This window comes from Pteropus medius, unplaced genomic scaffold, assembly GCF_902729225.1.
Source record: "Pteropus medius unplaced genomic scaffold, Ma_sr-lr_union100, whole genome shotgun sequence".
Classification (NCBI taxonomy): domain Eukaryota; kingdom Metazoa; phylum Chordata; class Mammalia; order Chiroptera; family Pteropodidae; genus Pteropus; species Pteropus medius.
Genome location: NW_024351729.1, coordinates 8,414,464 through 8,441,890, shown reverse-complemented (window position 1 = coordinate 8,441,890; position 27,427 = coordinate 8,414,464). Strand labels below are relative to the sequence as shown.

Sequence of the window (27,427 nt, the reverse complement as noted above, 5' to 3'; positions counted from 1 at the left end):
CATGGTGAACCTCTGTTTCCTCATGGAAGGTGTAGAGACTAGCTATCTAGGGGTGGAGAACTGATGGAGAAATTGGAGGTGCGCTTTCAGTACATTTGGTGGCGCAAAAAATGAGAGACTGAGGGGAAAGAGATTTTTGTAATGTTATCGTTAAAATAGAGGGGATCTGAATCTTTTTATGGGTAAAAGGAAAGGAGGCATCTGAAGAGCAAGGAGGGAAGAAATGAAGGGAGTTGCGGGGGTGGGAACAGAGGGTGGGACGTAACTGACGGACAGTCCTCCATGATTTATAATAATGGAGCCTTTTACAGGCACATGACCAAATTAAAGATTGAAAGATAATGAAGTCATAAAAAATCCTTAAGCCAATATTTTTTTAAATTAATGGACTAATCTTCCCTTTAAGAAGTATTAAACATGTTTAAATAATGACTGTAACCAGTTATTGAGGTTAATTATAACCAGGCTCTGTGCTAAAGGCTTTACGTTTGATTTGAACCATACTCCTCTATGAGGTCAGTACTTTCATTGTTCCATTTTACAGATGAGGGGATTGCGGTATGGAGAAATTAAGTCACTTGCTAAGGTTACATAGTTAGCAAGTGGAAGAGCCAGGATGTGAACAGAGGCAATTTGACTTGGAAGCCTGTGTTTTTAGTCACTGTGGTATCCTGCTTCCCAATTTGATTTTCTCGATTAACACTTGACTCCTAGCCCAAATAATATTTTTGTGTATTTCATATCAGAGAAGGAGGACTGTATTCAAGGAATGTGTTTCCAGAGAGTTAATACATTAGACAGAAATTTCGTTTGGAGGACAGTCTTATTACCAAGAGTCACTCCGAGTCCCTGCCTGGCTGGAGGAGAGTAGCCTTCTGGACATAGCTGTCCTAGCGTATCTTGCATCTGCAGAACTTGGTACATAGTTGAGCAAAGAACAGGACTTCTAGGACTATGCAGGTTAGTCAATAGGGTGAAAAAAGAAAAAGCACATGCTACTTCCCATTGCCTGAAAATAGCATCCATCAATAGCTCTCTTCCAGGAGGTAGAAACCAACCTGTAACAGCTGCTCTTGGTGGCGGTATTAAGTGTTGTGAAGACACCTGTGTGTGTCTAATTCCAGCCCAAACAAGCCTCCTTCTGGCTCATCAAGGTGGGAGAGAATTTACCTAAATGGAGATTACTATTTCCAGTAGAGTGATTTGTCCGTCATTTCCTGTAGAGATTTCTCCCCTTCACCTTTTTTGAGGTATGATTTACATACAATAAAATGTATGCATATTAAGTGTTTTATGAATTTTGACAATTTTTATACCAATGCAACCACCAACCAAAACAAGAAAATTCCCTTATGTCCTTTTTCAGCTAGTTGCCACTGCCGTCCAGAGACAAGCACTGTCTGAGGTCTAATCCCATCAATTAGTCTTGCCTATTTTTGTATTGTACATAAATGAAATCACACAGAGATATTCTGTTGTGTCTGGCTGCATTATAGTGTATTCACTACTCAACAAGAAAAAAGAATGAGCAACGACACACGCAACAGCATAGATGAATTGACTCTAGAGTTGTGCGTTGAAGTTTACAGGATTTATTTGCTTCATATTACCTTCGTATTCTTTGTAACTAAAATGACCCACAAAATTGGCTTCTTATTTATACTTGCCTTTCATAGTGCACAATTGCCGACTTCTTTTAATCCTCCTCTAATCTCTGATAATGAAATATCACGTCTTTAGAACATGGTCAATTTATATTCAACTCGTGGGCTATCACAATAACGATTCTTTTAAATAGGAATTTTAAATTGTGGAGTAATTTTCTTAAAAGGAAATATATTAGACATGTTACGTGGTATCGTTTTAGTATTTTCAAATGTCAGAAGGAGTAAAAAGCAGGGAAGCAGACCCAACCCCTTGTGGGTGGCTGTCCAGTGGGTCCTGGATGTTCATTTCATGACTACTATATGCAGCATGCTATGCACTTTTCATTGTCATGAGAGAGAATGTTAGGAAAACTATCCCCATAAGAAAACAGCTTTTCTTGGCAAGTGAAATATGACTTAAGGAGCCAGAACTGGAGACATACGGTACTATGAATGAGAGCTGTGTTACTTTATTGGATCTGAGTCCAGGCACTATTTATACTGCAGCATATTCAGCACCAGATTGTTAAATCTTAATACTGAAACAGTGCATCATTTTAATATTTTTGTTCTGTTTATTCCCTGTTTTCAAGCATCATGTCAAGCATTGCGCATTCATTTATTTCATCTTGGACAGGACATGCCCTGACCAGAAAGTTTATTTCCTATTATTGGAATTTCACCCCATAGCTATAAAGCGTCATTTGGTGAAGCTTTTTAAAAGTTCTTGGGCATAGAGGTATCCTCTTTCTGATGATAAAAAATATTTTTCAAAAGAACAGTGTAGTTGGACTCAGCTGTGTTGTCAAAAATAAAAAACAAAAATGCTTCTTTTTCTTCTATCACTAAAACATGCTGTTTTTTATGTGTGACAATTTTTGACATCCTGAAGACCATTGGATTTTTCATAGCATGCAAATAAAATTTTTGTTATTCTGTGTTTTTTGTGAAATGGGTTTCTCTTTTTCTTCATCAGTGTTATGTATGCCCAGATAAGATGGGTCCATCTTATGAATAAGTTAGCATTTTCACCACATGTTGCTGAAGCTCTCCTATGAATCTTCCTGTGACAAGGATATTCCTAAAATCACTTCTTTATATAGCCCAAGTTTGACCAAGATTTTTATTTTCTCTCCATTGTCGTGTGTATACCATATGCTGGAGGAAACCCCCAGAGAAAGGGTACCATTGTCACTCAACACAAATGGAAGCTAAAGGTTTCTCTATTAGTTTTGATCTGTGGTCAGTCATCGTACTATTGGAGAACAGCCCCTCTGCCTGGTGAAATGTGAATCTGGAAGTGAACTCTGAACTGCTTCACCAGCTCCAAACGCTCTTCACACCGGGGATCACATCACAATAGGATGTGACTGCGTATGTGTTGAGCCCACACACAGGAATTTTTCTGTACAATTTAAAATCAAATCTTATATTAAGACTTTTTTTTTTTGACTATGGAATCAGCAGTCCGGTATATTTAGCATCAGTCTTAAGTTAGAGTGTGAAACAAGACTTTGGGGGAAGGAAGTATCCTTATGGTTTTTCTAAGTAATTTAAGAATGAGGAAAACATAAAAGATCTGATTGTCTGTAATTAAACCTCATCCCTTCATTCTCATCTTCCTGTCTAGTTAACTCACTCAATTGTCAGCCAGAAAGAAATAGGTTATTGCACTGGGTTGTAAAATATCTTGAGTGGGTCTCGACTGTTGACTATTGAATGACCTTCTTAACATTGAACAAACAATGAGAAGGTTTAATAAATAGCAGATAGGTGTTTATTATGTTTTTCTTCCCTGTGCAGGAATAATCAAGCTGGGAAGGTGGAACCCTCTCCCCCTCAGTTATGTGACAGATGCACCCGATGCGACAGTGGCCGACATGCTGCAAGATGTCTATCATGTTGTGACGTTGAAAATCCAATTACAAAGGTGGGTATCTCTGAACATCTGCCCTTCCTTACTCTCGGAGTGACTCGTTGATCGTAGAGTCACTGTAGAGATCAGTGTGTCCTGTCTGTGTTAATTTCTAGACATTTGAAGAAATAAGAAAAAGGAGGGGAGCGAGGAAGGAGGGTCCCCTCACCAGGCATCTTTATAGTCCACATTCCAACTGTTTTATGTTTTGTTTTCAGAAGCAGTGAAGTGGTAACCTAGGGAAAGCTTGATAAATCATTAAAAATCTACAGCCCATAAAGGGGAACTTTCTACAGCCCCTACTTTAATGGGTCCTCTAGTTAAATTCTTAGCACATAGTATTTGAAGAATAAATACCTCTGCTGTTTCAGGTTTGTGTTTGTGAGGGGTGAGTTTTGTGCTCACGTAGCAGGCTTATCAAAAAGGCTCTGACACAGGACATCTTCTTCTTCCATCTCTGGTGGCCTGCAGAGGATTCGGGAATTAATTCTCTTCTCTTCTCTTCTCTTCCCTTCTCTCTTCTCTTCTCTTCTCTTCTCTTCTCTTCTCTTCTCTCTCTTCTCTCTCTTCTCTCTCTTCTCTTCTCTTCTCTCTCAGATACAGCATCCAGAACAAATTATGCCTTTTTTAAAAAAAGAATCTAGAGGTTCTCTGTAGTGTCATGTATTTTTAAATGCCTGCAAGTCATATGATTCAAGGAATATTGTCCTTTGGTGTAAAGGTTTTGAATTTGCCCTTTTTGGAAAATTAATACTTTAATAGGAACCCAACATTTCCATCCTTGTCTAGGAATGCTTTGTTGTCTTCTCTTAAAAGTCATTTTTTGGTTAAGAAAGTAACATCTGAATTTTTCTATGAGGGCGATGGGTGGGGCTTTAAACTTCAAATACAATGGAACATTTCTTTATGTTTAACCTTAGGAATGTCCTATAATTAAATTTGTATTGTGGAAGTTTATAATCACACTGCCTTGCCATTTCCACCAGCAGGTTAGAGAAATCTTAGTTTTTAAAATGAGCATTTCTTTGTGTATGAAATGACTCTTTTTTCTCAGGCTAGTACGATAACCAACTTAAAGTGACTGTTGTGCTCTATCAGGATCCTAGAGAAGCAGTTTTGCTCCCTTTCCCTTATTAGTCTCATTCTTTAGCAGTTCTCCTGATACTGACATAGGACCTAGGAGTGATTGCTGCACCCATAGCCCTCTGCAGTCGAGGACCATTATTATAGTTTGCATGTCATTCATTCTTCTTGTCCTGTTTTCCAGTTGTTCGAAGTTGGAAGACTTGCCTGCCGAGCAGTGGAACCACGCCACAGTCCGTAATGCCTTAAAGGAACTGCTCAAAGAGATGAACCAGAGCACATTAGCCAAAGAATGCCCTCTCTCCCAGGTCAGTATCTCCAGAAGGTGTTCTGGGAAACATAGAAGGCCACTGGTGGACCATCTAGTAGCAGAGGCACACCTGCTTAGACAGCTGTATTTTATTTATAGAGTCATATCACATTTTAGGTAGAAAAAATAAGGAGATTATGGTGTTTTTTGTTGTAGCATAGAATTTATCACTTATTGAAAGCTTTGATGAAGTGAGAGTATATGAAAACATTTTATATCCATAATCTGTAACTTTTCACATATGCTATAGGAGGTAGATATCGGTGCCTCCATTTTATAGATCAAGAAATCCAGGGAGAAGCACTTTACCAGCCTACGCTTACTCTGCTGGATAAGTAACAGGCTGAGACCTTAATCCAGATCGCCCGACAAAAGCTCAGCCTCCAAATCATTGCATTACTTGGTCAGTGGAATGAGTTGGCCATGTAAAACCATCTTTATTTATTCATATTGATTTATTGAGCCTTTTTCCTGTCCAGCAGAGAGAGAGAGAGAGAGAGATGATCTTTGTGTCATTCACATTTGTAGAGATTTTGCAGTAAATTCATCAGGTGAAAACGTATTGGGAGAAAAGGTGATACTCCATATTTCATGAACTGATTTTAAACTAAAATAAGCCACAAAAATAAGAGATTGAGAAGATCAAAGGAAGAAACAGCAGAAGAAAAGGCTGCCTTTTCAATCTGTGTTCATGGGCAAGGGCCCCACTTCTTTAAATGACAAAATAATATTTTGATGGCTATGGGCGGTGGCTTATAAGACTGCCATGAAATGAACTGAGGTTGACATTATTTAAAGCCGTGAATGGAAATCCATTTCCTGGTATGAGTTGCTACACTTAATTTAAGACAATGGGCCAAGGACATGTCTGTGAAGTTTAAGAGAAGGTGACAAGAACCATAGAAACTTGATGTGCCCTGAGCTGTGTTTTAGGACGATAGAATCTTGGGGAGAAGTAGAAAGCCTAGTGGTTAAGAGCATGCCTTCCAGAATCAAATAGATTTGGATTCATGTCCTGGCTTACAAGCTTTTATGACCTCACCTTTATGAGCCTCTTTCTTTGTAAGTAAAACCAGGAGAGTAATCATTCTAATGAGGAATAACTGAGAAAAATCACATAAGTTTTTGGCCTGGTACCTGGCATGCAATGATGCTCCATAAACGGTATCAGCTGTTATTATTGAGACATGGTGTTGTTGGCATGAACATTTTTTAAATGTGTGTCTCAGAGAGTGTTTTGGAATTTAGATCCTCTGAGACAAAGTATGCTATTAATATTTTTGCTCCCCCCCAAATCAAGAAGACATGCACCTGAGTAGTAGAAAGCTAGTATTTCTTGACTGTCGGTTTTGTGCCTGCTCTTGTGCTTACCCCTTTCACACAGGCCATTTCAATACCTACCTATAGGTGTATATGTAGGAGCTAAGGCTTGTTGCTAGAATTTTGATTTATTCCAATGTGCTTGCTTATGAAGCTGTAAAAATAAATATTTTGAATCATTCTGATCATATACAGGGATTGGATAAAGAACAATTTAAGAAAAAACTTTCAATCATTTATCCCGAATTTCATAATTAGTCACAATTAATTTTCTCTTGGATTCACATGGAAGTCAAAACGGGCTTGCCCTGGAAGTGGATAAGCTCCTAACTCAATATCACCAAATCAGAATTTTATCCAGGGCTTTTAATAAAGCCCCTGGGATCTGGTACAAACTGATCTACCTTGATTATCAGGTTTGATTATAACTATAAAATGTGACTAGAGAGACAGCATGAGTGGAAAGAACCCACATCAGGAGCTGAGAGCCCTGAGCTCTAGCCTCAGTTCTCTTATATCACGTGTGTGATCCTGGGCCAGCCCCTCTATTCTCAGAGCCTTATCGAACTCATCTGTAAACTGGGCATGATGGTTTCTAGTTGTTTCACATAATTTGCAGGGTTGTCTCGAGATTCAGATGAGATCATCTTTGTCCCAACCATAAAAAACCTTCCCCCGCCACCATCCATTTTCTTTTCTTATTGCTTGCCCACCTACTTGCCCAACCTAAAAAATTTCTCCTCCATCACTTTTATGTTTAATCCTATGGATTCCACTGCCTCCACATCTAAAATCTTCTTGTTTATGCCATTGCCTTGTTTAGACTTTCATCACCTCTCATCTGAAATATTTTAAGTTGTTCTGCGTCATAACTTTTCTCCTGCCACCTGCTTCTTCAGCACTGATATCATGCCATTTCTTTGTCTGTAATCCTCCAGTGACTTCCGCTCCCAAGCTGTGGGAAGTACAGACTCCATAGCATAGCCTTTAAGAACAATCAAGGCGACACTGTCCAGCCTAATTTTCTACCAGAGCACCCACTCCATGCTCCAAACACATGCAATTAATTGTTTAGAGCACTTGCCATTGTTCAGGCTTCACCAAAATATTCCTGAGATGGAAGAAACCTAACTGGTACCCTTAGACCTTTAGCATTACAAGTTTAACAAAGTAGCTCCTTGTATTATTTTAAAAATTCATGCAAAGTTTATATTCTACTCTATATTACCTGTGGTTTTGGTGTTTTTAAAGATGCCATAAAATTTGCTTTACATGGCGAATTATTAACCTTCTCCTGTCCTCATGAGACTGGCCCTCCAGAGAGATGTACTGTGTTAGTCTCTAGCTTTGTTAGCCCTTGCAGACAATGCTGGTGACCCAGAAGTCCTGTAGTTCAATGTTTGCTTTTTCATATTGACTTCTCTAGTATGCTCTGCTCTCTTCTAATTGATGGAATCACCTTTCAAATTCCAGCTGGAAAGTCACTGCTGGTGAAGTACCCTGACCTCTCGGTTGAAGTAGTTGCTTGTTTGGCTCTTAGTAGCCTTTTGTACACACCTCTGTCACAGCACTTATCACAGCCTGTTGTCAGTGTTATCTGTCAGTTTCCATCACACAGTGGATTGCCCACAATAGCAGAAGCCAGCTCTTGTTTATCTTTATGTTCTCAGCATTCAGCACAATGTGTATCTTTCATGTAGTTGTTGCTCTGATGCAGGAGTTCTAAACCTTGGCCCTATTAGCCTTCTGGGCTGCATAATACTTTGCATTGGGGAGATGTCCTGTGTGTTGTAGGATGTCTAGCAGCATCCCTAGCTTCTTCCCACTAGATGCCAGTAGCATGCCACCATCTCCCCTCCCCCCATTTGTAACAACCAAAATGTCTCCAGACATTGCCAAATGCACTATGAGGGGAGCAAAATCACTCTTGGTTGAAAACGATTGCTCTAATGTGTTTAATGAATTAAATATAAAAATATTTTAGAAAGTGCTGGAAAATATAAAGTTTTATTATTTTTACAGTGTTCCTGGCAGCTCTAAAATGTTTAGAACTAGAGACAGTGAATACAATAATTCGATAGTTGATGCCCAGCATACTTTTAGTCAAAGAGGGGCTCAGTTCTATTGTTTAGATTAAGGGAGATTTGATTTAGGCCTCTGGTATGCTTTGTGATTATGGAACATCTCATTGGGGTAGTCCTCCCCGCCAGCATGGGCATGTGATGTGGACGCCAGCATTAATCCTACAGTTATTATCCTTAAACGTTCCAGATTATTCACTTAAATTACATAGCTAGATTGCATCTCAGTGTGGAGATTTCAGATTGTATTGTTGGTGGTTACAACAGAACAAGTGCATACCTTTTCTGAAGTTCAACCCACATATTGTGAAAAAGAATGCATTTTTTGTTCTAAGAAGACGAAACAGCAATTCAACAGTGTACTCCACCAGCATTACTGGTGTCCCCATGAGGAGTCGGGCATTTTACAATGGGCTGGGGATACAGTGGTGAAAATGAGACAGCGACAAAGCTTTCAGTCTAGGAAGAAGAAAGTGAAGCATCCAATACTACTTATTTTGAAAGAGAAAGATAGGTTGTTGGGCTATTAGACTCAGCTCATAAGTAAAAGATGTCTGTTTTTTGAAATAATTCATTCTTATTACCCCTGAGCCAAACCATATTAGATATTTCTCACTCAAATTTGGCAGTTGCGTAAAGGAATGACTCAGTGGCTAGCATATACTTTCTTGACCATCCTAGTGGTCTACAATTCAAAAAAGCAGCCTTGAAAAAAGAAGAAAAGAGTGGAAAAGTCCATAAAAGGGCAACAATTGTAGCCTGAGGCATATATATTTAAAGAAAGGGAAGTCATGATTTAGCTATTCTCTGTCTGGCCAGATGCTTGGAAAGTGTAGGTTGTGTTTGTGTGTCTGTGTATTTATTTTTGATTTCACCTTTTAAAATGTGTTTAAATGCTGACAGCCTCTTCCTTTTCCTCTGATGTCCCCCTGAGTCACTACTTCCAGCCTCTTCCTTCAGCCACATAATCAGCCCCAAGCTGCCTAATTTATCATACCTTAGGCACAAGTCTCACTTATTAAATGGTCTCCCCTCACTGTTCCAATTTGAAAACATGAACACATCTTTTTGTGGCTTATTTATTCTTACTTGAGGATGAGTTAAAAGGCAAAACCTCAGATCCTTGGGGTTTTGATCCGTTAAAATAAGTAGAGCTAACAGTACTTGCCTTGTTGACTTCATAGGTTATTATGATGATCAAATGGAATGACTAAAGAGACAAGTCTTGTTAACTGAAAATTGTACTGAAGGAACAAATATTTTGAAAATGCATGCACTTTCCGCTGTCCCTCTGCCCGCCCTGTCCCAACACATTCTCTCTGATTCTAGATATGTTTTAAAAAATATTTTTTTTTGGTAAAATATACATAACATGAAGTTTATCTTTTAAATTATTTTAAGTTTACAATTGTCATTAATTACATTCATAATGTTGTGCAACCTATCACTCCTACCTGTTTCTAAAACTTTTCATCATCCCAAACAGAAAGTCTGTAACCAATAAGAAATAATTCCCCATTCCCCTCTACTCCCCAGTCCCTTGTAACCTATATTCTATTTTTTGTCTCTATGAATTTACATATTCTAGATACCTCATAAAAGTATAACCAAAGAATATTTGTCCTTTTGTGTTGGCTTATTTCACTCAGTATGTAGATGTTTTTAAAGCTCTGTTCCATGCCCCGACTTGAGGTTTTACTGCCAAATGTTTGAGGAACAAAATGACTGACTAAAGTTATTGAACTGAAAATGTTACTAGATATCCAGTATGATGGCGAAAGTCTTTTTTAGAAATGGACTGTAGGATAATTATTTCTGTCATCCTAAGCAAGCTTTGTTCATTTGGGGATCATTCAAGGACTAACTTAAATGTACAATATGCCAAAATATTTGGACAGTGAAATCAAGCCACCAACTGGGTCAGTAGGAAAATAAATTGATCAAATGCTCATCTACAGACAATTGGCTGATCAACTGCTGGACCAATATTATGTTAACCAGTTGCCAACTGTTCATTTCATTTAATCTTAAATTTGTGAATGTAGTGAGGATGCTTCCTGTCTCATACAAACCAGTTGCCAACTGTCCTTTTAAGTTATTTCCATGGAAGGTTGTTTTAGTTTGAGGCTCAACCTTATGAATTCATGTAGAAAGAGGCTCACAAGTGACAGCTTAGAAAGAATTCCTAACTGGGTAATTGTGATGACCACATGAAGTTATTACACAGAGGTGAGAGAGTTGATATTCATTGACCCCACATCTTGTGCTAGCACTTTTCCACAAATAATCTCTCTGAAATCTATATCCCTCTGAGACAGGTCTCAATGTCCGAACTTCACAGATAAGGATGCCACCGTTGGATAAGCAAACCATTCAGCAGCTACTTAGGAGAAAAGCTCTTAAATGTAGTCTTTTCATATTTTAAAGTCCAGAAGAAGTATTTCTTTCAACTAGAATGGTAAAAGTTTTCAGATCTGATAGTATAGCTCAGAAATAGGGATAGAAAGGGATAGTAGAAGGCAGCCAAATTATATTAAATTAATTTTTCATGACAAAGTAATTCTTCCAAATCTGTTTTTTTCCTTTACTATAGTTAATCAAAGTATTATTATAATCTCATGTTTAATATGTTATTTAGGATATCACAAGTAGATTGAAAAGACTGGAAATGAGCAAAGAATGCGTATATTATTCATTGCCTGCATCACGCTCTGTCTTTCATGTTAACATGCAAAGGGAGGTCATGGGATGCCAGCTTCTCTCCCAACTTTGACACTCCTCTTGCTCAGACAGGACATTCTCACCGACAGTCATGTAACCGTTTACTTTGGCTTTAAAACTTTTTTTTTTAATAGTGAGTATATATGTATGTGCAGCTTTACTACTCTTAGTATAATGTTACTGTTTAATCAAATAAATCTCATTAAGCCAAGGGGAATGTGGCAAAAGCTATCCAATTATTTTATCTTTCGGGGGGAGGAAAAGGAGATACTCAGATCTCTGTCTTTTCTAAGTGTACTGTACAAAACATCTTAATCTGGGTTTATTGTTTTGCTTTTTCTATTAAGTTTTAAATTACCTTTAGATTCTGTAGTTTTCTCTGATTCTGTACTCCTTAATTAACTCGTATGAGAGGCCTGAGGTCACACCGTTGTTTATTTTTTGTTGGTTTGTTTCTTTGTCTAAAGAATTGATTGCAGTATCTCCTGTTGTATATGTTGTAGCATATTTTATTTTAAAAACTTTTCAAATACTGTGACAGAGTGACTGCAAATGAGGAAACTTAGATTTTTATTTCCCCATCTACAATTTTCACACTTAAAATTTTATAATCAATTACGAAGGAGTCTGAAATGTCCAAAACATTTCTGTAGTTGGGAAAACACGTCGGACCTTCTTATTTACTTTAATACATAACATTTTTTCATAAAATAGCTTTGTTTACATTCCTGTTCGTGGGGCGTTTGTGGCTGTGGCTGAGCATCTGAAGGAGGCTGCCTCGACTGCCCATTGTATGTGCACCCTCCCCTTTATTTCTCATAGCTCGTCACCATGCAAAGAGGAGTAGGCTTAGTAAATGCAAAGTCACTTTAATATTACCCTTAGTAAAGCATAGTCCCTTTGTTTAAGTGTTAAAAATAACAATACACATATCTCCTGGGTTATTTGTATTAACACTGCTTTATATTGACATAGATACTCAGGCATTGTTGCATTCTGGATTAAAAAAGCGGACTCAGATCTTGTTTATTTATCAAAAAGATGTGGGAATCCTAAAAGTCCATTTTTATAGTTGGTCTAGAGTGATTGGAAAACACAAAAGAGCAACATAAACTACAAAATTATATACATATTTTAAAAAACAATAAATAGAAATTAGATCTTTTTGGCAGGATAGTAGATGGAAGAGATTTTAATCATTACTCATGCCAGTTTTCAACAACTGTATCTCATCAGATCTAAGATGCTCTGGATTGTAAAGTGCATCCCAATTTCAGTGACATTAAAGTATTTTTTAAAATGTGGCTGTAGAACAGATGAAATGTGGCAAATATAGATTCTCTGTGCCCCAAAACCTTGGAGAACATTATTCCTTGGAGAGTAAAGGTCAGCATGAGCTGGGTCTGTGTTAGCCCGTTTCAATTTTGTTTATAATGAATTAAGTTTTGATTTTTTAAAAATAAATTGACATTAACATTAAGATGACCTTGTTGTACATGTTAAGAATATTTTAGTGAGGTCTAGTGATACCGACTTAGGCTATGAAAATATAACAGTCTAATTTAGGGTTAGAGAATGTTCATGTTTGAAATTGAAATGATAAAACATAATGTGACCTTTCATCTAAAATATCCCCCAAATGTACCTCTTCTGCTTTCAAAGCTCTCTCAGGTTGAATTACAAAAATTTGTATCAGTAAAACCATTTCGAGTGTCAAGTACGGCAAAGACATGCAGAGAATTCATATGTATAAAAGGTGCCATGAAGAGATCATTCTGGTGGCTAAAGAATCTCATTATCTAGGAAACTATGTTTATTTGCTACCCAGTTCCTTTGCTCAGTTCATAGCTTAAACCTATTTATTTTTTGTTCTGTTATTAGTCAAGATAGAAACTCATTTATTATAATCTGGGGAGAAGAACAAATCTGATTGAATCTCTGGGTAGCTAGCTCCTTTTTATGTGAGTGTGAATGCGACTCTAGTATAGGACCTGGTGATGGAGCTAGTAGAAGCCCAGGTACTCATTTCCTTGCCATATAGAATGGCCTTTGCAGTGTCAATGAAGATGCATCTGAAGCAAAGACAAATCTGGAGACCAGAGAGTGAAGGAAATGTGGATTATCTGGGGCCAGAGTAATATGGGTTTGTGGCCTGGTCTTATGGGCCAGGAAGGGTTGAAAGAAAGCTCCAGGCAGCGCTTGAGATACATTCCATTTTTGTCTGCTTTCTAAACTACTTTGCAATAGAAGGTTTAGCTCTGCATCCTACCAGAGCTATAAATCCCATTCCTTTTCAGAAGATAACATTCATACAAACAACATAGATGACAAGTACATTTGCAATTATTCACATACACCAGCGTGGCTGATACATCTATTATTACTAGACTGCTTTCATGTTAAATTTTTCATTACTATGACATTTCAGTTTGGCATTTTAAAATTTCATCTCTGTCCCTTTTCATCTGTTAAATTTCAGTGACTCAGATATCCCACATCAGAACTGTGTTAGACATGAGGGAGGGGGAAAAAATGAAACAGACATAGTCACTGCCCTCAAGGGTCTCACAGACTAGGATAGAGAGAAAAACTCAGCCCTGAGCCTGAGAGGGAACTGGCCTAGCTAGCCAAGAGACTTCCTTATTTCTTTGTTAATAATATACAAAGTAGAACCCTGCCTCAGGAAAATGAGGATTCCATTGATCCTCAGGCAGCAGGCCAGTCTCTGTAAGTTCTGTGATACACTCAGGTGATACTGGCTCTTTGTGTTCCCTGGGGCTGTGTTCAGATCCTCAGATTAAAAGAGTTCTTATTATCTCCCCTTGGAGAACAGAATTTAGAGATCAGTAATTGGGGGAGGATAGCCATCTGCTATGTAGGAAGGGCCAAAGAGGTTTCTGTGAATCCAATTAGGACCCCTACCCCCACTAGTACTGCACACTGATTAAAAAAGAGGAAGACTATGGGCTTACAGAGGGAACTATTTCAAATGGAAGTCTATGCAAGACTGTTTGCTGGCATTTGAACCTCCTGGTAAATAACTTGCCATTATCTTGATTTATTGTTTTCATCTCAGATATTTTATAGAAATGCTATTAAAAGTTCTAAGATTTTGCTCAACTGCTCCATTTCTGGGGTATTTTCTTTTCCTTTTTTTTTTTTTTTTTGAGAAAGATGAGATTTTAAGGCAGAATATAAAACCTTATGTAGGTCATTTGGATCTCTTAAATTGTTTATGTCCATTTGTTTTTAGACAGAATTTGCAAAAATACAGTCTCTAAAACATACACATGTACTGTCATAGTCATTCAGGTATAAGTTAACATCTGTCACAAATGTTGGTCCAAACATGCCATATTGACTGAAAACATATTTCTGTAGAAAATTTAATTCAAAGTATGTGATTTTAATTTTAATTTTTCAGTGGTAAATCAGGTTATGCTCCCCTTCTCTTTCCTTTTCACTAAAATTACAAACGAATTAGCTAAGGGGTTGAGCTGAGGAGGGAGAAGAGAATGAAAAGCAAGAAGGAATCAAATACTTAAGCACTGAGAAAGTTTTAGCTTTGATTCATTTTTGATTGAAACACAGTACAAGTGTTATGTTTAGTTTCCCCTGCTCTAAAATAGCACTGTTAATTTTTTCATTTGGTGAATTTTCACACAAGTGCTAATCACACGTTTCTATAAATTATATTAATTTAACTTATTTCCCTAAATGTTGTTCTGCAGTGTGTAGCACGGATGTTCTCTGATTCTTGGCTCTCTAAGCTCGCTGCAGTTGGTAGCAGAACAGAAACATCTGAAAGGCATTATTTGGATGACGGATGCTGGATCATCTGATCTCACCTTTTGCTCTGGTTCCTAAATCACAACTATTCTTTCTCTCTGCATCTAATCTGTATGTCATGTCCTCTCCATCTTTGACATTGTCCCCAGGTTGGTTTTTTGGAGAAAGCACTGTCATCATACAAGTATAAGTTAAAGGGATAGTAAATTTAGGTAACCATGTTTGAGGTTTAATAGTTGTTTGCAGGAGGGTGAGTCCTTTAAAAGACAAAGGAGAATTGGTGTGGGCCATAATGTGCCCTTTCTTGTTTCTAAAAAAGGAGTACTCATATTTATGAAAAATAACTTTTTTTTTCTTTATAGAGTATGATTTCATCCATTGTAAATAGCACATATTATGCCAACGTGTCAGCAACCAAGTGCCAGGAGTTTGGGAGATGGTATAAGAAGTACAAGAAGATTAAAGGTAAACTTTTTATTTTTAAAGCCAATTTTCAGTTTGTTAGGCCAATGAGTTGTTGGTTTTTTGGAGTTTATGCCAGCGTTAGATACAATTTTTAAATAAAATTTTATAAAATTTTTAAATAAAGGTAAGATTCTTATATTTTTATTAAGAGATCAAAATTGGCTCCCTTAAAACTAAGATGGTATTAGAACTAAAAGTAAAATTCTTAGCCTAATATATGAAGTTTATAGTTTTCACAAGAGATAATTGTGAAGGCCAAGATCTTTAAAAATATTTCAAAATGGTTAATTTCAGATATGTATGTCTATTTAAAAAGCTCAATTGATAAATCATTTCCACTAACATATTTAATGGAAATTTAAAGGCAGTCATTCTAGGTTGAATCAGCACTTACAGTTTAGGTACCAGTGAACCAATTAGAAAGACTGTTGTGGTATCAGGAAATCTTTGGTTAGTAATGGAGTTTTGATGTTGTGTTTATTTGGAGATAATTGTAGAGCAGTAGTTTAAATGAAGGGATTCTTCAGTCAGGCAGATTTGTTTTTAAATCTTTATCTTCCATTTGCTAGCCGTGTGAGCTTGAACAAATTATTTAACTTCACCAAGACTCAATCTCCACATCTGAAACTTGAGATAATAAAAGTATCTTAGTCAATGGCTAGTTGTGAGGATCAAATAAGTTAATACTGGCACAAAACAATCTCATAATAAATATAATATCTATCATACTATAACAATAATTAATAGTAGTAGTTGTGTTAGTATTAATGTATTATATATGGAATTATGTTTGGTCCTGAATATACAGTTCTCTTATACAATAAATGTCATGCTATTTAGACTATCCAGTCCTTTAAATATATCAGCGATATTTTGCCTTTGCAAATATGTCGATGTTGGAAAAATTCTGTTGTTCTCATTCCAATTCATATGCTATTCAATTCAAATGCTACCAGCCTCTGAAGAGATTTGGGGAATTTTTGGTAACATAATAGGTTCATGTTTGAGGGCTTTCCAGTCCATATTTTGCGTGATTATGACATCATCCATCACGCTTTATTATAGGCTGTCATAGCCTTGCTGACAACTGACTGTTCCCACTTGAGGGCCAAATGACATTTATGGTGGGCAGGTAAAAGTAAAGGGTGAATTTATTTGTTTTACTACCTGCAAGCTTCCTCTGGGGAGACAGCTTGTTGGTTGTTAAGTATTTGAGAGCTTGTTTACAAGGTTACCTTTTGCGGAAATGAGCTTTATATGCATTGGTGGCACATTCCTGATTACAAAAGAATGAGAACATTTTATGCTAAATATACAATGTATAAGGAAAGTCAAGATGCTGAACTACCCAGGAGAAATTAAATTCACTAAAAATTGAATTAAGATCTATTTCTTTTCAACATATTCTAAAATTCGTGGGACCCTTGAAATTCTGTTTTAGGTACTTACTTTAGAATATTATTAATATTAATTCTTGTACAGGATAAGATGAATAACTCCTCATTATAAGACATGATTGTGTGGTTAAGAAGGATTTCTTTTCTGTAAGTGTTATCTCCAAGTTTTTCTTTTAAAATAAGATTGTTAAAGTGCTTGAACACATCTTTGGCTAAAAATCAAACGAATCATGCAGCTTCAAGGTCATTTGTTAAATCTCATTCACTTGCTGTTATAAGAGAAAGGAAGAAGTGTCCTCCTTTGATAGGCTGGAGTATAATTCCAGATTCAGAAGGACTGGAAACCCTTCACTCTAGTGTTTTCAGAATTGCCACTACAGAATGTATGTGTGTGTGTGTGTGTGTGTGTGTGTGTGTGTGTGTCTGTTCACACACACGTTAACACTTATGTCTTCTACATTTCTCCTTTCTTTCTTAGAATTCAGTTCTTCAAGCTTTGTTTCTTTCAAGATAGTAAATGCACAGTTAAATCTTTAAGTGCCATAAAAGCAGACTAAGACCTTGATTTCAATCAGGAGGTCAAGGATCCACACCTGAAGAGGCTGCCAGACATTGTGTACACATGCTATTCAAAGAGATGGAGCTAGTCATTGCTGTTGAAAAGTGTGTGTGTGCATGTGTGTGTGTCAGTAGGAGGAGAAAAGGGAAGGTTAAGGTATGTGTGAAGTAAACACAAGCTGCTGTAAAACAGTTCAAGTGGTGTTGATTCATCAACCAAGGGAGTGGGAGGAAAAACAAAGAATCCATGACAGGTATAATGGTGTAGAGAAAATAAACACCCAGAGAAGAGTGTTTTATTAACTTTCGACCCTCAGAGAAAAGGAAGTGTTGGACCTATACAGGCACATTTCATTTGATAGTAGCTTTATGCTATGAATAAACGTCGCTGTGGGAGTTCCTATCTAGTAGAATCCATTTCTCATGAGAAAGTAATGATTTTGTTTATAAAATTTCAGTTTGTGTCCCTCTATTTTCAAAAAAAAAAAAAAAGGAAATTAGTAGTAGCAAAACCAGAATTTTACCCTAGGTCCTTTTCTGAGAGCGCAGAGAGTTCCATGTCTCTCTCTCTCTGGTTTTCCTCCTCCAACCCCATCCACCTCATATTCAGCCCAAAGTTACTATTTATGTGTACCATGGGCTATATTCAGTATAGAAGAAAATCTCAAGCTAACTTACTGATGTCCTCAACTAAATACAGGCTATATTGTTAAATATGTTTCCTATTATCTGTTAATGTCTGTTTTAATAAAACAGTGGGAACTAAATGGTTGCTTCTTAATCAAAACCATGATTTCCTAAACATAAGCTATGTGATTCTGTTACAAATTGCCACATATAGATCTCCTAGGTCAAAACTTTTTTTCTTCTTATAGAAATAAATAAACAGTAAAATAATTATATACTCTGAAAGATCAAAGTAAATGTGACTAAAACCTGACAAAAATAAAAGTCTACTGGAAGGATTAAAAAAGAGATCGCATTGCAAATTCTATAGTTAATGCTTAAATAAATATGAGAAAAATGAACAATCAATAATTCGATATCATTAAAAACAGATGTAAAAACTATATACAAATGGAATTGTCTAAATTGTGAAGTAAACATTTTAATGTGCATTTTTTAAATTTGTTGTTATTATAGCTAAACTATTTACACTTTTATTCTTTAAAAAGTCGTAAGTTGTTTTGGCTTAGAATGTTAACTTTACTTTCCCCAGTGATCACAGCAAAGCACATTCTGTTTACCTTTTTTCTTTCCTTTCAAAGACAATCATGGTTGACACAGACATATTCAAGTTAACATTAGAGTTGATTCAGTGTAGATGGCAAGATGAAGTTAAGGTCTAGAGCCATGAACCTGTATCCCAGAAGTTTTTGGTATTGAAGAAAATGAAGTGAGTGGATGGGGTGGTAGGTTGGTTTAGACAGCACTTTTTTATTGCTGTTGCTCTCATACTATGATTTCTCTGGCCTAGATTTTACAATGTAGAACTTGTAAGCTCTAAAATATAAGAAAAAAAGAAAGTACTTTTTTGTAAAAAAAAACAAAAAACAACAGTGTTAACAGTTGTTTAATATGTAGGAGTTTTAGTGTTGGACACAAGTAAAATCCACCGTGACTTAAAAACATTCATACTCTTACAGAATTATTTTCAAGAATTTTTGGGATTGTGTGCTGTTTATCCCATAATTTTCTTTCATCAATTCTATGCATTTCAATAAAACACTTATTTTTAAACCTAATTCTTTCTTTGTATTAACTCTATTTAGACATAAACTTGCCCCATCATTTAAAAAAAATTTTTCGAGGCTTTATTGTCATTATTATTACATACACCAAAATGTTGTCCCATATGCCACTCATATTTTCACCTTTCATTTTGGGGTTTTTAAGAGCTAAGAAGTGTCTGTCCTATACATCTTTGACCAAACTCCTTAATGAGGTATTTGTTTTATAGCCTATCATTCCTGAAAGATACTTGAGGTAGCCTCAATCGTGTCTATATGAATATATGTAGAAACATAAAACTTTTCAAATGATTAAAAAAAAATATCAAAGGTTAGTCTTCATTATTTTTTGTCTTTTTCTCTAATCATCATTTCAAAAATATTTTATTTTATGTTAGTTTTGGGTATACAGTACAGTGGTTAGACATTTATATAGTTTATGAAGCAATCCCCCCGTTTACTCCAGCACCCATCTGGCCCTACACACAGCCAACACAATACTATTGACTATATTCCCTGTGCTGTACTCTATGTCTCCATGATTATTTTGTAACTATTAATTTGTAATTCTTCATCCATCATTTTTATGAAATTAAGTGGCAATTATTTATGCCATATCATTAGAAATTATACTCTTATGGCAATCTACTTTTGTAGGGAATCTTATAAAAATAAAATAATTCCTTATAACAAAGAAGGACTCATATATTTTAAATGTTTTTTAACAAAATAAGTTAAAGGAAAATAATTTTATATCTTAAGTGTTTTTCATTTGATACCAAAAGCAAAATGAACTGTTGTCTTTGGTCAGGTCAATCTCAAGTGTTTAATATGTCACAAGAGTTGGGGGTCATTGAAAGTTCACATAAATACTAGTGCATATCATAAAATTATTTGTGTCATAAAATAATACCACCAGAATGAACAGACCTAACCAAACCCCATATTTTGTCCAGAAAGCAAAATTATCTCCATCACTTTCCTTTTCTCAGTCATTGCTCAAAAACTGCCTGATTGCTAGTTATCTTAATTTTATTTGTTTATTTGAGCTTATTTTGCAAAATATTAAAAAGCTGGGATAAATGAAAATTTTAAAAATCAGTGTTACTTCCCCAAGCCTGGTTTATTCTAGTAATCAGTATTTTATCTGACCCTGTCTGATCTAGTCTTGCAAGATCAAACGTCCAGGCCAGCAAGCAGACAGTAAACAAAGCCCATGAAGGGTTTCAGTAAACACAAAGATTAGATGTTGAATGAAAATTAAACTCCTTGAACTAGTCCTCTGTACTAAAGTGGTTAAGTGGGTTGTGATTAAAAGAAATAAGTAATTATGATCATTATAGCTAAAATGATATAATGTTACCACATTTAAAGCACCTCTTGTACCCAAAAATGATTGTGTCATTTGCAGAGTGGTGCCTCAGAGTTGAATAGAGAAATCAATGTCCTCTGACCTGGTTTCATAAGGCAGCCCTCGCTTAGCCACGGTGGTACAGTGGTCAGGACAATGGCTTTAATCAACTGCCGGTACTTCTGCTTCTGCTGTTGTTTAGCTCTGATGAGGTAAAAGTAACTTACTTTTGTCTACTGAATTCTTCCAGGTCATGAAAGAAATTTGCTTTCAGATTTGGATCTAAAGGAAGGTGTTTGGCAAGGAAGTTTGTCTGCCCTCTGCCTATACTGTACTTTGTTTAAAGTAATACCAACATCAAATCCTAAATTTTATATAAATATTGGATTCATGGAAATAGGAACATCACTTTTGGAACCAACTACCTTTTATCTCACTGTTTTTCCAACATTTGGAGGAGCCTTGTGAATTTTCACTGTAATGATCACTGATGTTCATTCATTGATCACCTTACCCTACCTGGCCTTCCTATTAGAAGCTTATTGGTAGCATCAGCAGGTGGAAGAATGGTGCATGGAGAATACGTTGGACCCTAAGTTCAGATGTGGGCTAATTCTTTACTTGGATCTGAAGAAGCACTTTCTAGATATACTGTTAACCACTTCTTTGGCCTGAATGTGTTTATTCATAGTTTAAAGAAGTAAAACAATCATTTGTCAACAATGTGGTCTGTAGATTAAAAGAACAAACTTACTATTTGCCAATATTTATACTATTTATAAGCCATTTTAAATACATGCTTTTAAAAATAAAAGGATTCAAAGGGAAAAAAGATCTGCTTTCCTAACTTCTTCTTTCCTCCCCATCCATCCATCCATCCATCCATCCATCCATCCATCCATCCATCATATATACTTACTATTTACAAGACGTATAATATACAGTTCCTGGTTTCAAAAAATCTACAGTCTATCTATACGAAATAATAATATTACTCATATTTTGTAATTTAACAATAAATTTGAGCATTTACTTTATGTACCAGGCAGGATTCTAAGTGGAGACCATTACATGGCCTCTTCTTGCAAGAAAATTATAGTCACAATTAATTAAACAAATGTTTAGTCAGTACCTCTACTAAAGCCATATTCAGTGTTAGAAGCAGTGAGAGACATCCAGAAACATACCTCTAGCTGTGTTGCCCTCAACTTAGTGGGGGAGGCAGCCCTGTAAGTATATCTGGCAAATATATATCAGTGGCATAAACTAATGGAATGATAGCACAAAGAATGGTCCCTGCTGAGTGTCAAGTTTGTGAGGCTGGGGGCAGGCAATCTGAGAAGTAGCATATAACTTATGCCTTAAGGACAAGTAGAGGTTTACAAGGAGGAAAAGAGAAGGAAGAATGTTTCAGGCAACTGCAAGTTTATGATATAAATACAGAGGTGCTGAAGGGCATGGTGCATTTAAAAAATTATGAGTGGTGGCCCAATATGTCTAGAGTGGCAGTATGTTTGTCATGATATTATCATATAACAGATGCCCAGAATGGCTCAGATTTTTGATTGATGAAAAGGGAAAAAGATAGAGCATGGCTGGGTGTGGGGTTGCTAGCAGCACCAAACTATGTCAAATGAGCAGAAATGTTTGGGACCTGGCTGTGGGGACCATTTGTGTTATAATGATAAAAAAAATAAAATTGAGGAGGTAGTGACTACACCTTAGAGAACTCTGAAAGCCCAGTGAGGCATTTCGAGAATCACTAAATTTTTTCGGCAAAGAAGTGAAATTATGAAAATGGTGGTTAAAAATTTTTTTTCTAGAAACCATCTAAAACTGTGTGTGAATGTGAGTGTGTATATGGCAGGAGAGGAACCAGGCGGGAGGGAGAAGGAGCAGTGTGTATATCCTGGAAGAAATGGGCAAAATAGAATCTACTGCAGTAATAATGTATGAATGTAAAGACAGTGAGGGAGGTGAGGTTTGGCTTTGGGTGGTAGTAGTGAGAAAGAGAGAAGTGACCAATGCAACATATATGTGGGAAAGACAAAGAGAAATCAAAATAGAATCAAAGGTTTTGAGCTTAACTGACTGTTGATGGTTTTGACAGAAATAGAACAATATACATTGAGAGGAAGTTGCTGATATTTCAGTGAGAGTTGGTGAACTAAGAAATATTCATTGGGCTGTTTAAGATGTAGAGCCAGCTGATCAAAAGATGGAACTAGAGAATAGATTTTGGAGCCAATTTTTTAGATATAATAGTTAAAATGATACCAAAGGAGAATTCTTAAAGGAGAGAATGAGAACAAGAGGGGATTGAAAGCTGTGAGAGGAAAAAGGGCCATGGTTTAAGAAGACATGATTAGGAAGAGAGTGGGGTTTCATGGAAGCCAAGGGAAAATGGGTTACCAGTGAAGAAATGTTATTAAGGATGCCAGGAAGAGGAGGAGAGGTAATTAGAGGCTCTTAGCTTTGGCAGAAAGGAGACCAAAATGACATTGGATGGAGCTATTTCTCTGTAGTGTGAGAACAAAGGGATTCTATATGCATCTAAGAAAGGAAGGTGGCAAGGAAATGAGGATACCAGATACTGGCTTAGTGAGGTCAGGATATAAAAAAAGCTAACTACAGCATTAGGGTTGTGTAACACACACACCACCCCCTTCCCCACCCAAATACTCAAGAGAGAGAGGATGAAGCCAGTACGGGCCAAAGGCTCTGAAGATGAAGAGGGGTAATATGTAAGAGTTCGCAATCTAGGAAGGGATGGCATCTAAGGCACAGATTATGCTTTGCCTTTGAAAGAAAGAGAAATATCTATGTCTTCTTCAGAACCTGGAGGAAAGGAAACAAGATATAGAGACAGGTTTTGAAGATGGAGTGAATGAATGGTAGGGAATGAGATAGCTCATAGCATATGATGGCGGTTAGGGTGATACAGTTATCCAATAGTGAAGGAGAGAATGGTTGAGATGGGGACCTGGTGAAGACACCTGAAATAGATTCTGGACCAGCCATGTTTGGGAAACAATGAGAAAAAAGTACAGAGTCGAACCGAGGTGACATTGTTAAGAATTTGTAGTGGTACAGGTCTCTTTAATTCTTAGCATTTTCTTACAGTGTGCTTTAAATTTCCCATAGTTTCAGATTTCCATTTATCTTACTCAGAAAAAAAATTAAACACTCAAAAACAAAGATAGATCTGGCAGTGACTGAAGAAGAATCTATAGAGTTGTGAAATGAGAATTTTTCTAGGTAGATCAGGAGATACTAGCGTATTTAAAATCTAGTATGTTTGTGGTCACATCCTCTTATTTGGGGGCAGCCAGTAGGTTAAAATCAGAAAATTCTCTTGGTTTCTCGATCAATTAAATAAAAATTATTATTTATTTGTCCTCAGATGATTTAAAGTTAAAAGCTCAAAAGCACTTAAGTTTGCAAGGTGCAAACAAGTGCTATATAAGATGCTAGGACTAATGTGACAATTAGTCACATTAAATACAAGTGCTATATAAGATGCTAGGACTAATACAAGTGCTATATAAGATGCTAGGACTAATGTGACAATTACCAATGCAGACAGTTTAACCAGATGTTTGCCTGACTGATGATAGGCTTTCATTTTAAGTTTTGCAAGAATTTGAGATAATCTGACCTTGGATCCCTGAACTCCCAAGGAAATGGACATGGCAATGGACAATCTTGAATCATCTGGAGTACCAGTCAGGCTATAAGTTCTAACATTGGGCTTTTCAAGCTGTCACCTTTCTAAGTTCTGTTTCCTAGTAATTTTGATTCTTGAATAACCCCCTGCTAGACCAAAAGTTCCTTGAAAGATAATCTGGGAAATTCATACCTTGTGTGCCTTCCTGGGAGCCTTGCAAGCATAGGACCTTGAATATTGTAGGTACTTAGTAACTATTAATAGAAGTGAATTATATAGATGAGCTTATTTGAACATACGCACTTAGAAGTTTTATTTTCGTACATATTGTACTGTGACTGATCTTATTTGCTCTCTTATGTCCCATTTGAGAGAAAAAAGAAAAAAGAAAATATTTGGTTGTTTAAATCATATTACAGATGTCCTTAGCAAATTAGTAGTCTGTTAGAATCATTCTCTTTTTTCACTAATTAGTTATTGAGCTATAAGGTTTAGCAATAGTCAATTCCAGTGAAAGAGACAGTAACACCTTCATTAAGTTATGTAGCATAAGAAAAACATCCCTCTGCGGTATTTTTTCCAGTTAGTTTATTGAGTATTTTCTTTCAAAAATGGCCTAAAACATTTAAGTTCTGTAAAGTCAAAGAGAATGGCCAGTAGAAAAGAATGAATCATGGGGTGATTGTTTCTTCGGTTAGCTTTTCTTTAATAGGTTGAACTGAAGAATTAATACATGTAGAATGTCAACTGGCAAAAGTAGAATGCTCCTGAACAATAATACTGTTTCTGATATGTGATTTTTTTTTGCTATCATATGTGAATTCACCTCCAAAATTATAGTTTCCAATTAAAATAAAGAATAAAAATAAAGATATTATTAAATAAAAGTAGCTTTAACTATATGGAAAATTATAGGACTACTTGAAATCATCAGTAATATCGAACTGTAATAAAGCAGTGTTTGAACCCAAAAGCAACAATGGTGTTCCGATGAAGTATGGGTAAATATGGATAACGCTCACTTTTTCTATGGAGCAAAATGGGTCTTATGAGCTTTTATTGCCAAAAAAAAAAAAAAGGTGTCCAGATTCAAGGTAGACATATATATTTTTGTGGATCTTAATATGATGGTAAAAGGAGGTTGATAATAAGGGGAAAATACATCTAAGAAAACCAGTCATATGGTATTATCACAATGCTGGCAGGCACATTTCACCTATAAGGCTGGCAGCATTTTCCTTCCAAACCTTGTTTTATTAGGAGTTAACAAGTTGACTCTGAATTTCTTGCTCTAGGCAGAAACTTTGCAGGCAAGTTCTCAACCCAGAGACAGATTATCTTTAGCAAATATAGGGGAAAAAAACTTGAGTTTTCATAGTCCTCAAAGACTTAACTTTTTTTTTTTTCTTTTGCCCTTCAGCCCTTCCAGATACCTAATATTTTCTTTAATCATATTTAGCGAACTCTTCTGGTAATAGTTTTCCCCCCTCCCATGGTGTGGGATTTATATCTGCTATATATGAATTATTATCTTTATCTCTTGAAATCATGTCTGTCTATGTATTAATAGAAAATGGTTTTTATATAACAAATTGATTTTGTACTTACAGTTATTGACTAGGAGAGAATAAGTCAGAAGTATTTTCTGTGATTGGGCAAATTCAGTACTAGCAGATGGCATGCTTCTCTGGTTTGTCAGGGAAATTAGTGTTATGTTTACATTTTAAAAAGAATTTAACTCAGTGAAAGACTTTGGGTGAACAGTAGGGGTTTTAGTGTTAATGTGTAGTCCAGTTCAGAGAGAGGAGCCAAAATAAATAGCAGGTCGAACCATATGAAATTGCCATTTTTGCAGGTCAAAATTTTTGCATGTCACCAATTTCATATAGTTCAATCATATATGAATTTATTGTGATTGCCCAAGATTCTCAGGTTACTACCATGTCATGTGATTGTGCATAATCCATTTATTGTTGGTTACTTGTTTCAAAGAAGCAGTTTATATTTACAGAGTTTATAAAGAAGACTTGCTAAAGTTCTTTGTTATGTGATTCATGTCTTTCATCAGTAAGGTGGGAATCCATGTTGATGACTCATTTTAGCACAAAGCTTTTTTGCTTGCAAGAAAAATGAAAAAATGGAGGGATTCATAAAAAGAAATATGAGTGTGAATTTGCATTAGATGACTGGAATGAATTGATACTAAATGACAAAATAGAGATTAAAAAGAGCTATGTTTTATCATCAAATAGAAATGCATTTTAAATCATAGGCAGATGTTACAGGCTCATCTATGTGTACCAAATTGTTAAATTGTCTGAAGCAAATCTGTAGGTAGAGTTTGTTTTTTTTTTAAAGCTAATATTATTCAGTACTGTTCTTAGGGCCGATATCATTCCTACCACATAATAGTTGATTAATAAATATTTATTGAATTAATATTGAATTAACAATAAACAAACAAATGTGAATAATTCAATTGTTGAATAATTAGTAGTTTCTAAAACTCATCAGATTTTTCAGTCTGTCACATCAGGAAGGTTTACAGGACGTATAGCGGAGGCGTGACATTGAGCCCTGACCATTCAGATAACTTATCCATGCATCATGCCACCTTTGCATGTGCATGCCACATACATGCGTACACACATATACAAATAGAAAGCAGGACTTATCTGTTGGAAAGTTGATTAGTTCTGACTCAAAACCTAAAATTAATAATAACCACATACATCAAGTTGTGCAGTTTAGCATAATCAGTAAAACAAAGGCTGTAAGGTCCTGAAGACATAGGTTTGAATTCTGATTCTCCCTTTAATAGATTTGTGATATTACTTTTTCTGAGCTTCTTCAATAAAGTGGGTATACTAATATCTATGTCACATAATTGTTGTGAGAATTAATTGACAATAGTATGTAAAGGGTTTAGCTTAGTGCCTCAGCTATTATATGGGTGATTGGGCCTGATGTTACCTGCAATGCCAACATGTTTTCAAAGATATGAAAGTTTTAGCACTTATAATAAAAACATTTTTTTCTCTAAAATCTATTAAAAAGTACTTGTGAAACATTCAGGCCCTAAGAACTTACTTTGTGTTATACAGAGAATGAACAAGTTATTTGACTTCTCTGGTATTAGATGGGATCACTGTATTTAAAATTGGTCTCCAAAGTTTTGGAGTGAGGAGTGAGAAAACAAGGAATTTGGGATGGAGGTTTGGAAATCAAAAGCAATGATGTGCTCATGTGTTTTTTCTCTATGCCCAAAGGTTTGGGTACCCATTAGAAATTATCAATTTCTTTGGGATCTTTTTTTTAACCAAGAGTGACAAAGACAAGCCCATGTCTTACCTTCGTAGAATCACTTCCAGAGTACTTTCTGAGGCTGAAGGAG

The 27,427-nt window shown here is 36.1% G+C and overlaps 1 protein-coding gene across 3 annotated transcripts in view; it reads left to right on the top strand.

Moving 5' to 3' along the window:
• The window catches only part of SATB2 (SATB homeobox 2), a 182,543-nt gene that overhangs the window by 69,657 nt on the left and 85,459 nt on the right, over window positions 1–27,427 (top strand). For all 3 annotated transcript variants that reach the window (XM_039844348.1, XM_039844347.1, XM_039844346.1), the window contains 3 exons: window positions 3,450–3,576; window positions 4,829–4,952; window positions 15,228–15,330. In XM_039844348.1, coding sequence (XP_039700282.1) covers window positions 3,450–3,576; window positions 4,829–4,952; window positions 15,228–15,330 — 354 coding nt within the window. The remainder of the gene's footprint in view (window positions 1–3,449; window positions 3,577–4,828; window positions 4,953–15,227; window positions 15,331–27,427) is intronic.